General features: G+C 43.6%; 1 protein-coding gene across 2 annotated transcripts in view; it reads right to left on the reverse strand.

Moving 5' to 3' along the window:
* Nucleotides 1-10,545: 10,545 nt before the first annotated feature.
* Nucleotides 10,546-16,611, reverse strand: part of LOC306833576 (MICOS complex subunit mic25a-like) — a 55,700-nt gene continuing 49,634 nt past the window's right edge. For both annotated transcript variants that reach the window (XM_079358916.1, XM_079358917.1), the window contains one exon: nt 10,546-11,175. In XM_079358916.1, coding sequence (XP_079215042.1) covers nt 11,152-11,175 — 24 coding nt within the window. In that variant the 3' untranslated portion in view covers nt 10,546-11,151. The remainder of the gene's footprint in view (nt 11,176-16,611) is intronic.

Genomic DNA, 16,611 nt, shown 5'->3' on the forward strand with positions numbered 1-16,611 from the left:
CACAAAGGAAATCGCACAGAAATCCTTCCCACAGTGCTTTCTCTCTTCTCTCTTCTAGCAATGCATCATTCCACATGATTCACTGTGTGAGGAGATCAAGGCTAAAATCTACGGTATTTATCCAAACCTAGAGCGTGTGTGTGTGTGTGTGTGTGTGTGTGTGTGTGTTATCTACAGTAAGACTTTTTGTCTCTGCAAAGATCTTTAATAAGAGGAGGTAAATAACGTAATGACTCACTCTCTGACAAACCAGAGGGGGTTTAAAGAAGACAAAGTGATCGTCCAAGAAACAAAGAATGAACAGGTGTGTTTTCTCCTATTGTCTTATGTCAAGTGCTCATCATCCAGTCGGGGGTCCTGAGCGGGGGAGCGGAGGCAAACCAGACACTGTGTCATACATCATTAAAGAGGGCTTGGTTGGAAAGCTGTGGATATAGCATTATAAAAAAGCAGCCTTGCTATAATTGGATGTATAATGACATGTCCGCAGGGCAGTTTGAGGGAGCATGAGACCGGCTGCAGGAAATAAATAAATGTTTTTTAGCTCCTGGTACCTCGTTAATAAAGTGTTGTTGTTTTCTTAAAGGATGGCAAAGACTGTTTTAGTTTGTTATTATTGTTACGGATTAACAAGGAGGGTTGTTTCCATATTGTTATATGCCGCTACTAGAGAAGGTTTGCATACAGAAACTCCCTAATTAGCAACAGCAGCACTTTAATAAAAGTACATTTATGAACCTACATTTACTGCAGTGTTCAAGACAAAGATTCAGACAGACCTGGTCTATGTTTAGATCACGTGTGAGGACAATGTGTAAGGCTAAAGACTGCTCGTTTTCCTTAGTGTCTATCCAGCAATAACATTTCTGTTTGAGTTCACTTTCTGCGCTCTGATCTAAAGAGTTGATTTCAACAATGAAGTACAGATGAACTCACTTTCCCTGCAGACAAACACAGATAAACTCTAGCTTTACGCAGCTCCTAAAAAAAAACAAAAAACATTTTCTTTATTAAAGGAAGAATGTGCTTTTTGATCCAGTAGACGTCGCTCTTGAGCACCAGCATGAAACAAAGTGCTGTTTGGAGATTCCTCCGCTCTCCTCCACTGACACACCTCCAACCGTCTCCACTCACCTTTCTACAAAGGCATTACGAATCACTACGCACCATGATTGAGTACCTTTACTCGAGATGATTGTCTGTGTCCTGCATTGTTGTGTCAGCAGGCTAATGTTAGGACCCTTTGGCTAACTCATAGCTTCTTATATCGCACATAAATTCACAAAGATTCCAAGATTGCATTTCTGGCCAAAACAGTCCAAGTGTTTGCTCTTCTTACAGTTTTTGTTGACGTGACCAAAGCCTGCTCAAACACAAAGTGCCCGGACTACAAACGGAGACTTCAACACTTCAAACACCAAAAATCCTTCGCCTACACATTCTGCTTTCTTAATAAATATCTGGTTTGAGCGATAAGGGAGAATCTTTTTTTTTTTGTACATCTGAGCCTCGGTTTAAACCTCTACTAATTGGTTTTATACATGTTAGAAACTGATGGGATGAACGCCTCTCTTTGGTTTTGATGCATAAATGCATCGTGGGTCTTTGTCTCTTTCGTCTGAATATAAGTGAGATTTGACGAAGGCTTCAGGAGTATTTGTCCAAGATTTATCATCCACGCTGCAGCCAATCAAACCAAAGACAGAGAACCACCAAAGAAGTGACGGTAGGAACAACGACTCCTAATTAGGATAAAAGAATGTAATCAATTAAAAAATAATAATAGAACCAAATTGCTCGTCATGTGGTTTTATGTCAATCTGTATCCAAGTGAACCACCAACCTGCCAATGGGACTAGAGATGGAAATGAACCTGCCGTGTGGTTACAGTCTGACACTTACATGTTTGTTACCGAGCATTGTCCCTATTTTTAAAACATGTCAACTAACCAAACAAATGAATTACTTTCTTGTGTTACCTATATTTTTACTTCTTTCTTGTATCTGTTGGAGTCAAAGTCTGTTCCTATATTCCATCTTTTCTTCCTTTGTCACATTTTAAATGGACTGGAGCTTGTACATTTCTTTCTCAAAGTACTTTTACACAGCAGGTCACAGCGACACATTCACACACTGATGGTAGAGGCCGCTGAACAAAGAAGTAACTCATCCCATTTATACACATTCAAATGGCGGTGATGAAGAGGCGTGGTACATGACAGCCCGCCTGAAGGACTCTCAGACCATGACAAACAAAATTCTCTGGTCGGCTGAAACAAAGGTGGAACTCTTTGGCCTGAACGCCAAGCGTCATGTCTGGAGGAAACCAGGCGCCACTCATCACCTGGAGCAACTCGGGGATCAGTGTCTTACCCAAGGACACATAGGAGTTTGGGATTGAACCCCCGACCCTGTGGTTGAGAGCCGGCCAACTGTACCAACCGAGCCACAGCCGTCCCACTTTGGTTAGGTTGAGTTGTTAAGGATGGGTGTGATGGTGACACCAAAGAGCCATCTCTGGGGGAAACAACATCACCACCTTTCTTTCTTTAATTTTGTCCAAACAGTCTCTGAGTCCAAGCAGGGTCACACATTCACAGTTAACATGATGTTACAAATAACTAAATTATTCAGTCAGTCCAACTAAAACTGGACTCTTCAGTCTTTCTGCATGTCTTGAGATCGGACTAACACACCTGGAGAAAACAGTCAAGGATTGAGCCTCTTGTGCGTTTACACCTTAATGCACCCCAAAAGGGCTTTTACTCCTTCTGTGCACGCTCCACAGTTCCCGTGATTTGTTGTGACCTGGAGCCTAAATACATGCAAGAAACAAGACGAAGGAATGAACATGGGATGTAATATGTATAAAAAGTACAGAGCTGTGAATGTTTTCACCGCTGGTCAATTAGAAGAAGGTCCGGGAGCTGACCGGGGTTATATCGCTAACTCCTGCTGCAGAGTTAGACGTCAATCAGTGGAGTCTCCTCCTGTGCTTGTATACGAGGACAAGAACTGTAGTCAAATTAAATGTCCTCATGGAGCTCAGCTTAACCGTGCATGTCCATATACTGTAAGAGAAAAACACAACTCACAAGTCAACGATGTTTCTCTGAACAGTCGGGCGGGATGAAAACGATGAAAAGCAATTCTGAGGACGTTCGACTCCGAACATTCGTTGCTCTCTTTAACAGGGATCAGACATCTGGATTGTGCTTGGAAAATATCACATCTGAAGCGAACATCATAAAGCATCAGAGCAAATAAACTGATTTTCTGCAGGGATCTCTGCGGGGCAGAAACACAGGGATGCTGAATGCTTAGTCCAATCTGATAACGGCTCAATCATGGTTTTTTTTGTTGGTTTTTTATACCTTCTTTTATGTATCAAGACAAGAATCATCTTCTATTGATCTGCCAGCAATCCATGTGTCACGTTGCATGAGGAAAGGAGTGCTGCACCTGAAACATGAAGTGTGTCTATGATTACTAAAAGCACCAATCCTTTGTACTTTACTTTCCGCCATCCAAGCCTTCTCCTTCCTCCACCATTACTGGAAAGCTTCTGGGAGGAAATTTTGGCAGAAAAAGAAGCTTTCAAAATGTCACATCACAGCACTGAAGATAAACACCAACTCTGCGTCTCAATTTGTGTTTGTCTGCATTTACTTTTTAATGTTTTGAGTGCCTGAGCATGTCCACACTGACAGTGATGGTCAAATGCAGACAGGATTCCCATATTGGTCCAAACATGGACTGTTCACTTCTCACCCTACATTTTTGCCATCTTAGCGTAGTAGCATAAAGAGAGGACCCGTCGTGGTGGCTTATTTCAACATCTCGTTCAGAAGGAGTATTCACAAGCAACTAAAAGTTATAGTTTTTTCCATTTCAGTCTGGTTCCACGAAGAAGAAAAGCAGCAGCTAAAGTTGAGATCGTTATTCCAGCACACAATGGCTCCGCGCGAATAGAGCTAACAACGCTGTCAATATTCCCCCACTAAGAAACTAAGTGCCAAGTGACAATCAGCAGCTTAATAACACACGTCTCTTATTTCTTACTTCTAACAAGCGTTATTCACTACTGTGAGGTCAAACGTTTGTACAAATCTATAAAGATAAAGCTGTGCACCAGAACTTGTGAGAGAAACTGAGGGATCTGTCAGTCAAGCAGAGACTGTATGGGATGGACCATGCAACTTTCCTCCCATCTGAAGACCCCCGTGATGGGCGCTGGCTTTACACATCTGGACCCAGATACAGCAGACACTCCCAGTAATGGAACGTTTAACGTCTCTTGGGTTTGTGTTGTTTACGATTCCTCTCATCAAGAGACGAAAGAAACCTTGACCTCTCACTATTCGCGTAGCAGACAACAAAGCAGTTGCTTTGTCAATAAAGCTGCCAGTCATGGCTTTCAACGCCTTTTCATAGCATTAAATAACTAATCCAAAAGCGGGGGGAAGAGGGGGGTGGACATTTTCTCGAGATACACTTTTGTGTGCTCTGAAAAAGGAATGCAGAAAAGCCGTCATCTGTAGCAATTGCTAGCCTGTAAAAACTTCAACCAATGTCTGAGACGAGGTACCACTCTGAAGGACCAATCACACGCCTCCCTGTCCCCCTGCTCGTTCTCTACCTCTTGCGTGCTCTAGCTCACACTCAAAGCTGGAGTTTACACTGTATGTTCACTGAATGAGACGACGTTGTTTCTACACGACGCAAAAGATGACAGCAACAGCACTCAGCAGCAACATCTTAATATTTAGTTGGTTTTAAAACATTCTTGAAGAAAACATTACTAGAGCTTTAAAAAGCACTGAGTTACAGAGGCAGAGTCAAACTGCACAGAGGGCCTCGTATGACGCTGTGATGCTACAATGCTAACTCCTGCACCGCCGAGCAGCCACAGTTACAAATGTAAGGAATATGTTTTAAGGAGAGCTCCACTCATCCACACACAACAGGTGCAAGCCCAACACATGCTGGAGTGCATCTGAACCGAGTTTCTGGTAGGTTTAAATGGATGGAGGAAGATTGGGTTTGGGTTTAAAACCAAAATGACGGACCTGAACCAGGACGAATGTGTCCGTAAGGTTTCCTTCAAAATGTCTCACTCTGTTGTTTTTGTCTTTTTTTACAAGATGTTCAGTTTCTCTTTCACACATACCCACATGCACACACTCATATATAATGACGTGATGCAACTCAAAGTAAGAGGTTGCTATGTGACGAGGTGTGTGTGTGTGTGTGTGTGTGGGTCATCATGGCAGACATGTTTCTCTCAGTCATTATCACCTTTTCCTCGCTGCTCTTCTGTCACATCACTTGCATGAAATCTGATTCCACCGACACACGTGAAGAGAGGGAGACACGAACCCACACGGACACGCTCGAAGAACATCACACATGTAACAGTTAGTCTTTGAGAATCTGCATTTAGTGGGATCACACGGCTGCATGTTTCACAAACTGCATGCTGGGAGAAAAGGGTGACTAATTATTTACTTTGAGAAAAACCCGAACGCTGCAGCTGAATGTGCTTCAAAGCGTTGACATTCGTCGATCAGACCTCATGAGTGATGATTTAAAGGATTCGTTTTTCACTCTGCTCATTAGTAAAGAAAGTTCAGTGTGGATGTTTCCAGCTTGTAAGATACAGTCTTATCTCCCCCACTAAACTCTGAGCGACGTGTTGAATATAACAGGTGCATTGTGGGACACAGGGTCAGAGATGCACTTGGTTTTAAAGGGATATTTCACCCATTTGCCTGGAAGTTTTTCTTCATGTGATGCAATATGACGCTTTTTGCATCACATGAAGAAAACTTTCAAGCAAAGAAAAACATATTTTTCTCGTCTCAGGGCAAAATGAGTGTTGGATTCACGACCATTCAACACTACTACCATGTTTCTAATGATACACAGCTTCATGCAAATGGGTGAAGTATCCCTTTAAGTAGGCGTGTGCATGACGGCGGATTGGCACACTGCTTCCGCTGTGCAGCTCTAACAGAGGCGCTGCTCGCCAACAGGCGAGGCGGGCGACGGCTTCAGGCCTCAGAACAGAAGGGTTCATTTGTGTCTTGTTGTTTGCACTGTAGCGCCGCCTTGTGGGTGGAAACAACAAAGGGAAGCTACTGTATATAAACCAGAAGTAACTCTATGCGTTCAAACGCCAAATGACCGTTTATAGAGCTAACCAACTGATGCATTAGGTTCATCTTCAAATCGGTAAATCCTGCACGTCACAGGGTTTGTTCTGCGGTTCAAACCAAAGCTTAACACAGAAACACCCAGCAGGCAGGCAGGTGGATGTGTCCACCTTTAACAAGGTGCCGGGACATTACATGTACCTGCACTGTTCCTCCTTTAAAAAACAAACAAAAAACAATATTCTTTGCAATGTTTTATTTATTTTGTATGCCGAAGGAGGTGGATCCCATTTAATGTGAGCCAGCTGACAGCGCCTGAGAGCAAACATGTTGACAGCATGTGAGCTGCAATCAGTTTGTTAAAATTTAACAAGGATGGAGTGGAGTGAGGATCGCTCTCTGTTCATTGTCCTGTCAGTCACAGGAGTCACCTCACACACCGCTGATCAGATTCTGACGGCCTGGAGGGAATGCTGCATGTCACTGCTTTACAAGAGTACTGGAAAATACCGTGGCAGGACGTGAACTACAATTACAGGTCAAAACAAACTGACAGGTGTCCCTGATGGTCCAGCTGCTGCATTGTTGGGACGATGTATTTGTGTGTGTGTGTGTGTGTGTGTGTGTGTGTGTGTGTGTGTGTGTGTGTGTGTGTGTGTGTGTGTGTGTATTTTTGAGAGAACATTTTAAAGCACATGTTTATGCATGTGCTGTGAAAATCCAGCGAGTCTAAAACCAGGCGAGCACTCTGAGGCTGAACCATAGACTGTAACTACAGACCAGGTCTGAGAGATGTCATCCATGCTGTTCCTGCAGGGGGCTCTGGAGACACATGGATGGTGGTCTCCACGCTGGAAGTCCTGTCTCAATCAATCAATCAATCATTATCTGTACAGCAACATGACAAGAGTTAGCTTGAGATGCTTTACAGAGGAGCAGGAAGGAGCCTGTTGTCCGCGCTTACTGAACATCGAGGGAGAGGTCGGAGAAGGCGGTGCATGAATGAGGACGGTGGTCTGAGTGGGGAAGACACAGACAGATGATGGCGGCTGGGATTGTAGCTGTCAATCAGGTCACACAGGCAGCAAACTCTACATAAATAAATAAATTCACCCCGTGTGCCCATGAGGACGATAACTAATCACACAAATACTGTTTGGTTTTTTTTTGGCTCATGAACATTTACAGTATTTATTTCGTCAGCACATCTTCAGAAGCTGCTCTACAGTCCTCAGTCCCTGAGAGAGAGAGAGAGTAATGACAATGGGCAGATAAAGGGAAGTCACCACATTAAACAGCATTAAGCCACTCAGTACAAGACGCATTACCCAGAGAGAAAGAGGGAGTGAAGAAAGGGATAAGAGGGGAGAGACAGTGACAGCGTGGCCCACAGAAAAGAGCGAGGCAGTGATAAATCTGAGGACTAATCCGGACCACTACAGAGGGATTAAGTCGTCCTCTCGCTGCACGTTTGCTGCTCCGCCAGACGGCCGAGGTTAAACAGACTGCTTTCCTCCTGCTTGGGTTTCTTCTATTCTCTCATCAACTCAAACACCTTTTTTTTCTCCTTTTCTCATCCTTGTAATGGCATTAGAGAGAGGGCAGTGTCTTTAATCGGAGCGGAAAGGTAGTGAGGGAGGCTTTGCAGAGCACAAAACACACACACACACACACACACACACACACACACACACACACACACACACACACACACACACACACACACACACACACACACACACACACACACACACACACACACACACACACACACACACACACACACACACACACACACACACACACACACACACACACACACACACACACTGTCTGTTGAACAGATGGAGTGTCGAGCTAATAGATGTCAGTGTTTCTGCTAATCTGATGGAGAAGAGCGATAACAGAAAGAGTCATTGATTTCTCTTGAGGCAGCTGTGTATAAGTCATACGTGTGTGTGTGTGTGTTTATTTAAATACCCGTGTGCTGTGAGGCAGAAGTAATCATTTTCACCCACATTTTTACAATGACTCTGTTACAACATTTGATCCTGCAACACTTTTAAAGCTGATTTGACATTGTGTAGAAGTCGAATGTCTCCCTCACAAAGTTGTGTTTGGGTTAGGTGGAAACCTCTGGTGTTGAAATATGAAGCCAATCCTGAACACACATCTAACCCACCGTTAAAAAAAGAACATGTTTACAGCCTGGTAAAAAAAACGACTAGAAAGTGAGCTGCGTTCTTGTTACAGTGACGCTGCAAGCTTTTTAGAGTTTGCAAAATCTGGGTGTCAACTTGTGTGATGACATGTCTTTAAGTTGATGACAGATAGTAAAGGGTAAACATGAGTCTGGCGGTGAAACAATGTTTTGAAATCTGATTTTAAAGGTTGGTCTAACCCAAGTTATAATGAACCAGAAGCTCGAGGCTTTATATCCATATTGTTTAAGGGAAGCATCACAGGGCTCTTTCCCTTTTGAATATTTCAACACACTTTCCTCAACATTATAGCGCACGCAGCCTTGTGAATGCAGAGCTGAATCAGTAGTCCACACACACTTCACACTCTTTTTATATTTCACAGAGAAGTTGTCGCACACTAAAATCTTCGCCTGTGAGCCACACACACTCTCTTCATGCTGCAGATAGAGAAGCTTCTTCTTTCCACAACCTTCCTTTCATAAACGTGTAAAGACAGGCGTGGGTGTTTACCTCTGCGCCGGCACGTGCAGCATCTCTCTCCAAGGTTCAAGCAGACACCAGAATACTCTCTCTTTCTGTATTCTCCGTACAACCCCCACGCCCCGCCCCCCCCCCCCCCCCCTGCACCCCCAGCTCTGCGCTCCCTCCTTCCCCTCGCTGCAGAGGTAATTGGGTATGACACGGGATCAACAGGGAGAGAGAGCGAGGATGCATTTGAATGCGCTGAATGTCGTCTTCCTCACTTCTCTTTTCTAACCTGCTGCCTCCCAGCCCCTCGTCTAACCGCTGTTACCGTAGCAACATCTGTGCGACCGCATCCTCCGACTCCCCTCCTCCACCGCCCTGTCATTTCTTTTATTAAGATTGGCCGCTGGTGCCCAAATGTGTGTGTATTTTCGCAAGGCGCATAGCAGCAGAGCGTGTTCTCAGCCAATTACCATCGCCTCGCCACCGAACTGAAAGCTGCGACTCGGAGAGAGAAACAGCCGAGCAGAGAAAACGCCGCCGTTTGAGTCAAACTTCTCACATTAAGTCAATCAAGTACATTATTGCACACCTGGGTGCACCTCAGAGCTGCTCAAGAGGGGATACTTCCTGCTGAAGCAGTCGCACACCTGCCATTGAAAAGTCCACACAACCCACTTCCTCGTCATTTATCATCTTTTCTTTAAATATATCTCTGAAGATGTGAAAGTGAATCTATGTTCATTGGTTTCATCTGAACTGACAGTAAATCCTCTTTTATTCAAAGGCTGAGCCAAAGATGCTGCAGAGTTCCTTTTTTCCTTCCTTTAAAGATCCAATCTGTTACATAGCTACTGAATTAAATTATACACTGGCCTTAATAAATCATCTGACATGAAGGAAACCTGCTGTGTTGAAGCTTCTCTGACAACAATGCAGCAGCCAGTATGTCCTCCTTCTAACTTTAGATTCTGCTCCTGAATGCTTTGGATTTGATTGGACCAGAGAAGGTAGGCGGGGCTTTGAAGGCCGTTTTGGACGCCCCTGGGTTTGCCAGATATGAGAGCAGTTATCAGGTGAACAGGTGTTGCAGCGATGGAAGCGGGCAGTGGAACTGCTTCAGATAGAGGTGATTGTACCCGAGCTAAAAAGCCTCTGCATGTTTCTAATAAGCTCCACGAACCTTTCAACATCATCATCCAAAAAGGTTGCATTCTAACTGGTCGACTTTATCTTTTTGAACAAAATACCGGGGAGTGTTCGTTGCAGTTTTAAGAGCCGACGTGTCACACAGTGGTATGATGTCACTTACCAAACAGAGACGGACAGGCGGCGCTCTGGAGTTGAAACCAGCAGCTGGATGGTCTGCATCTGAGAAAGACGTCCGTGAGGGTTCTGAGTCATCCAGGTCATGGTCAAGACGTTTCACCTCTCCTCCAAAATACTCCGACATCTTTCACCGGTCCAGCTGCCTGTGGATCAAGCTTCCTGTCTGACCAAGTTAACATGATAAAGCAGCTGGAAGGAGAGACAAAATATCTTGCAAACACATTTCTCCATTTCTGTTTTTTTTTTGTTTTACAGTGAAAATTTTTGATCACGTTGCAACTGAATGTTGCTGTTACCAGAAATCAGCACTAGAACAAAGAAAGACTTAAACATGCAATTGAAAATAGGTCGAGAAAGTCTGAGAGGGACGAATGAAGACACAAACAAGACTGTCAAAGCACATGAGCGTTTTAATAAAATGATACACTACACCACACACTGGATGAATCAGAGTCATGTCCAGGATAACCTGAGTTTGTTCCCGTCTTTGAAAGAATACAAAACTATAAAAACTCAAAAGTAGTCAAACTCAGTCAGTTCCTGTTGCAGCCGGAGATGAAAACATGGATGGTGTAAATGGACTTCATTCACTTCACACCTGAAATGATTTCTCTTTTCTTCGTCTCAACAAAAAGCAGCAGAGGACGTGACGGACTGAATCTCACATTCAGACGCTGAGAATGAATTTATCCTGAACAGATCTTTACAACTCCGATCTTAGAAATACTTGATGACCGATGACGCCTTCAGGTCATGAATCTAATATACACATTCTTTTTTTGTATAATTCAAAAGCTTCCCAGGTGTAATGTAGCTGTGCAGAATCATAAAGCAACTTTAATAGTAGATAAGTCAAATAAATATGATAAAAAGAAAGGCATTCTAAAAGCAAATCAACTTCCTTATGTTTCAAAACGGGGGATGCGTCACGTGCCGTTCTCAGCGCAGCGGTACAAAGCCTTCGTGACATCACTGTTTTCCCCTTTTCCTCCTCGTCTTCATCCGTGGTTGACCAGCAGGTTCTGAGGGGGGGACGGGGGGACGGGGGGGAGAGAAAAGAGAAAAAAATAAATAGGCATTGGTCCATTTTGCACTGTGACTCCCCCTTTGTGACCTTTGAGATGCTCTTAGGTGCAGGACTGTCAGAGTTCTCCAGATGTAATTGACGACGACTGAAAGGTCAGACCTGGTAATAGTAGGGATTAGCTCAGAGAGGAATTGAAGTAAACTCCGAGACTGATTAAACTCAGACCTACCTTCATGTCCATAGTGCAACAAATTACAACGACAGGAGAGAACAATAATGAACACTTCCTGCTTTGTTGTCGTCTCTGTAGAGTCTGTGAAGGCCCGTTTCCACCAAAATGGTCTGGTTCAGTTCAGTTCACATTTATTGGTGCTTCAACTGTCTTAAGTTGTAATGGCACCAAACTAACAGTTCTGTGCGTACCAATGTGACCCTAAAGGTTGGAGCTAGACATAATGCAGAATCTTCACTTCCTGTGCGACAGCGCGAATCGAGGACGACCACGAAACGTTTAAATATACAGTGGATTTGGAGAGAGTCATTTCTTACGTGATAAAGCGGTCGAGGCAGATGTTGAGGAGGAGAGGGAAGTATATTCAGAGCAGGATGAGGCGTCAATATAACTCTGGAGATTTGTCTTGTAAATCCATTTGAAAGTCGTTTGTGTTTCACTGTGGGGTTTCTTTGTGTTGCGCAGTATGCACCCTAAATGTAACGTTAAGTACACCACGAGAGCACGTTTTATCAATATATCCACGAGCGCTGAATCAGTGTAATCTTTATGAAGAAGCTCCGTCTGCTTTGACCTCCAAGAGAGAAATCTGTTGCGATTTCTAAACATCTGCTCGAGAGCTGCTACGAACAATTGATTCGAGAATACAACCTATTTTTTTTTCTTCTACTAAAGATCAATGAGGTCCTTGAAACCCTGGAAAACTCGTCTTTCCTGAACAGAACACAACAGGTTCGACTTCACGACTGTGAGCTGCAGTGCTCGACCTCGTCTTTCACTCAGATCCTGTTCTCTCCTCTGAAATGGCTGTGATCAATTAACGCCTTCAAATCCAGGATTGCAATCCTGACGACAGACACGTTTAGCCACCATGCTCCAACCTTGGAATGCTAACTATTAAAACGATGGTGATGAAGAGAACCCTGTTAGTGAGACGGTCTCTACTAAACACAGTCACTTCCAGGGGTGTGAAGGGGATGCTCATGGGCATTTTAAAGTGGGTGAGTGGCCTCTGTGTGAAGGTCAATCAACTCTTTGAAGCCGTACTAGTTATCATAATGCCTTCCAAGAGAGACGAGATCTAACAAGACAGCTTTTAGCTATGATTATATAAGCTAATTACCACAGGGAGGCCTGACCCTGACAACTGCACCTCCCACACAGAATCACAATAAACGGGAGGCCAGATGAAGTAAAACACTTCTGCCTGTTTTTCAGAAGAAGAAGTGACACATTCATCTCCAGCATAGTTAATTCACAGCCGCACCAAGGCTGAAGCTGAGTTTTGTTCTCTGTGCCTGAAAAGGTCTTTAACGAAGGTTCATGAAAAGACTGCTGTGTGCATGGTGACACACTTTTTATGATTGATTGTGGTCACTGTCTTTACAAATATTCTCCAGAGAAAGTGTAAAAACACCACACACAAGAGCAACACCCGCTATGAGGAGGGTCAGCGTGGGAAACGTAAATGACACGTATTCCCGACAGGAAGTGATGCGATCATCTCCCATTGAGGATGTCTTCACCTGCTCCATGTGTGAGTTAGCACGCAGGCTATGCAACGTGTGCCTTGCTGCAAGAACCGCTCGCTCTGGTTCCATTTCTGGGAAGTTTCCTGAACCTGCAACTCATTCCCAGATAGCAAAAAATGTACGAAAATAAAACCTTCCCAGAATCGACCCCAAAGAAGTGCATACATTTCTGTCCAATGGAGAGTGTTGGACAAACTACTGATCCTCAACTTTAGGACAACACTACGACCATGATAATGAACTACTCGCTTCTCTGCATGAAGACAGGAAACAATCGTTTTCACAGGCGCTGTTGAAGCTAAGTACATGTTAGCATGTAGCTCAAAGCTCCATCGTTCCAAAGTAAACGTTTCACAAAGCTGCCAATCGGCTGCAGAGTCTTATTTTTTCAGGTTGTACTTTTTGATTGATGAAGTGGTGGGCAGAGAAAGTGGGTGAGGCTGGATTCAAAACCAACAGCCTCTGCACGTGGAGAGTCTTACATCAACTGGAATGGTTGGTGTGTAATTTAAATGTGCTTTAATCCAACAAGGTATTCAGAGTTTTTTAAATCTTGCAGGTTTGTGCCAAATCTGTTGATGAATTAATTTACAGAGAAACAATCCTCCGAACTTAAAACACATTTTATTAAATGGTGAGTTTTATATTATAAAGAATGACGTGTTTTTGAGGTTGTTTTTCATAAACTCTCCTTTTTTTGATCTGTTGTTGGTTTCTCAGCCCTGCCAGGCTTCAGACACTGGACAGCAGCAGGGAGGAGGTTTATTTTAGACTGGAGACTGGTCCCAGTGAAGTCCGACGGCTCCAGCAGCCCATGTGGAACGATGCGATGAGCTAAATTGACCGGATTCTGGGGGTGCATTGACCTGAAGCCAGCAGGTAGAGAGACACACTGCCTGAGCGTGCTGCGTGTGTGCACAGTGTCAGAGTATCTGTTCTGAGCGTTGCAGAGTTCAATCCAGCTGTGAAACTCAAACCATTAGAACCACAGAGAGACTGGCAGAGCAGGTTGATCAATACGGCTCCCCTCCTCCGTCCTCTTATCTCACCCCCCTCCTGTTTCCTCTCCTCTCTTCCTTTACTACCGTTACCTTCTCCTCTACTCTTCTCCTCTGTTCTGTCCCTACTTTCTTTCTTTCTGGATATACAAAACATGACCTCTCCTTTGGTTTGTAACGCAGGTAAAACTTCACCTACTATTTAAAATCACAGCTGTTTGCCTAAAAGAGAATGAAAACAGGTGATGTGTGTTTAGCTAATGCTGACAGCCGTAAAGTTAATACCAAAACTAACAATGTTATACTGACTCCTCTGTGCTCACTGACATGTTCATCTTCAAACAGTATGTCTTTAAAAAAAAGCTAACTCGTATGTTGCTTCATCTAAATATTCCTAATGATCCCAAAAGCTGGGCAGGAAGTTTCAAGAAGTCTGTTTGGGGACTTTCTTCAGCGACAGATTAATACACAATTTTGGTGATTTAATTAGTATTTTTAAAGCAACTTGACAAAACATACAAAAACCTGTTCACAGGAACGAAGGAACATTTCACAGAGTTATATCGTGAAGTATTGTGATATCGTTTTTGGACGATGTGGGTCTTGGACGCAGATGTTGGGTTTTACAGAAATCCACAAACCTCTTAGTTTGCAGATGGATACCTCTTACATGGGTGCTGTGGCCCCAGCACTAATTATCTAATGTTCTTCAAAGTTGAAGAACATAACAAAGAGATAGTATGAGTTTTCTATGCTTAATAGAATGTGCTGCAGAGATTTGATGAACATGGAGGAGAAAAGTTCACACAGAGGATGTCTCCCCAAAGTTCATTTTGGGTCGCTGACATTATCAACTCCCTCGCTTTTATAAATAATAGAGGAAGATGTTAATGAGTATTTTCATCATCCCTTAATCTGCTCATGAACCATTAATGCCAAAACAATTTCTGACAGGTTCTGAGAATGGTGTGAGACCCCCTTCTGTATGATAATTGGTACCACCTCACCAATATGTTTTCAACCTGTTGCTCTAATTGAAGATCCATCCTGGGTTAAAGTAGTCACTCACTTTGAAGACTCGGTAGGGAAAAAGCACACTGCCTCCAAGATAACATATTGGAATCAGGGCTTTTACAAAAAAAAAAAAAAAAGGCTTTTTCATGTCCTGAGGGTCCGAGCAGCAGACGAGGGAGACACACCGGGGGGAGACGAAGTCGGACAGAGGCTGAGAACAGCTGGAGAACAACAAGTACCAAACAGAAAGTCGGTGGAGGTGGAGGAAGAGCAGAAGTGTGCCTGTACTCTGCTCTGCCAGGCCCAGCGTCAGAGCCTCGACTCAATTGGAAATCCATTTTATCTGATGACTGGCAGGCAATTGGGGCTCCCAGGTGATAGGCTGAGGCTCGGAGGTTGATAGGCCTGCCTACTCCACTGCTGAGGGATGGAGATGGACGAGAACACATACTGCAAAGATTGCCTCCACTAACAAGGTTCATTTTAGGTTACCTACCTGGATAACCATCAGACTCCACTTCTTCAAAAAATACAGCAAGCAAAGAAGAGAATCACAAATAGTTTGATGATCAGTTTAGCTGTTATTGTTTTGCACTTATCCTAAAATCTGGAACATAAATCTTCTAATCCATCTAGTTCCTAGTTCATATAGATTTAGCATCCCAGCTAACTAAAAGTACAGTCGCTATCAGCCGAGGGTAAGGCTGATGATTTTGACGTATGAACCCAGAGCTGGATAACAATTTGCCCACCTCCACTGGCCACCTTCTGTCTTTATTTAAGGAATCATATCCATCAGACCAGCTCTCCACGAGGTTTATTTACTTCACAGTACACCGCTGAGTTCTTTAAATGCATGATTAAAACCTAATGAGGGAGACAAGCTGTTAAAAAGTGATGCCACCAGCTTGTATCTGCCACCACGTATCCCGCAATGAATACAGGCGAATTTTCAATCTGTCAGGTCACATGTATAAAAATAGTGGCAGCTGCTTTTTACAGTCATTACCTTGATTAACCTAACGAGTCATTCTTTTGGAGGAAGCATGCAAACTCCACACGGACAGGCTAAAGGTTCAAACCAGGATCCTCTCTAACGTGAGGCCAAACCCCGCTGCACTGTGCAGAGCTTTTTTTGATGAACATCAGAAACTACAAGTTTTTAAAAGTGTAACTATGGCAACCCCACACACATCCCTGTGTCTACCTTACCGAACGTGTGACTGTGATCATGCCTGGAAATGTTTCAACTAGAGCATGACCGATAAATCAGACGGCCGATCATATCGGCTGATATTAGCTTATCAAGTGATTATTGGTAACGGCTAATTTCATCGCAGATATGTGTCCATATTACGAGATTTATTCACTTGTCAAAGAGCATTTTATTTGAGTTTCATTGTACTTCACGAGCAGTTCTCTTTCACCAGCAGAGGATCCTCCAGAGTGTGAAGCGATGACGCACTTACTTTCCAGGTGAAAGACCATCTTGTCATCCTTTCTATCTTTTCTAATATATATACATAAACAATATATATAATATATCTCTCTCTAAAGATCAAACAAAGATCTAGAGAAGATATCAGCCGATATATCGGCATCAGATTTTGTCGCTCCCTCATATAGTTATCGGCCCTGTATCGGTGAGGCCCTCG

Source organism: Symphodus melops, assembly GCF_947650265.1.
Source record: "Symphodus melops genome assembly, chromosome: 13".
In the NCBI taxonomy this organism is placed as follows: domain Eukaryota; kingdom Metazoa; phylum Chordata; class Actinopteri; order Labriformes; family Labridae; genus Symphodus; species Symphodus melops.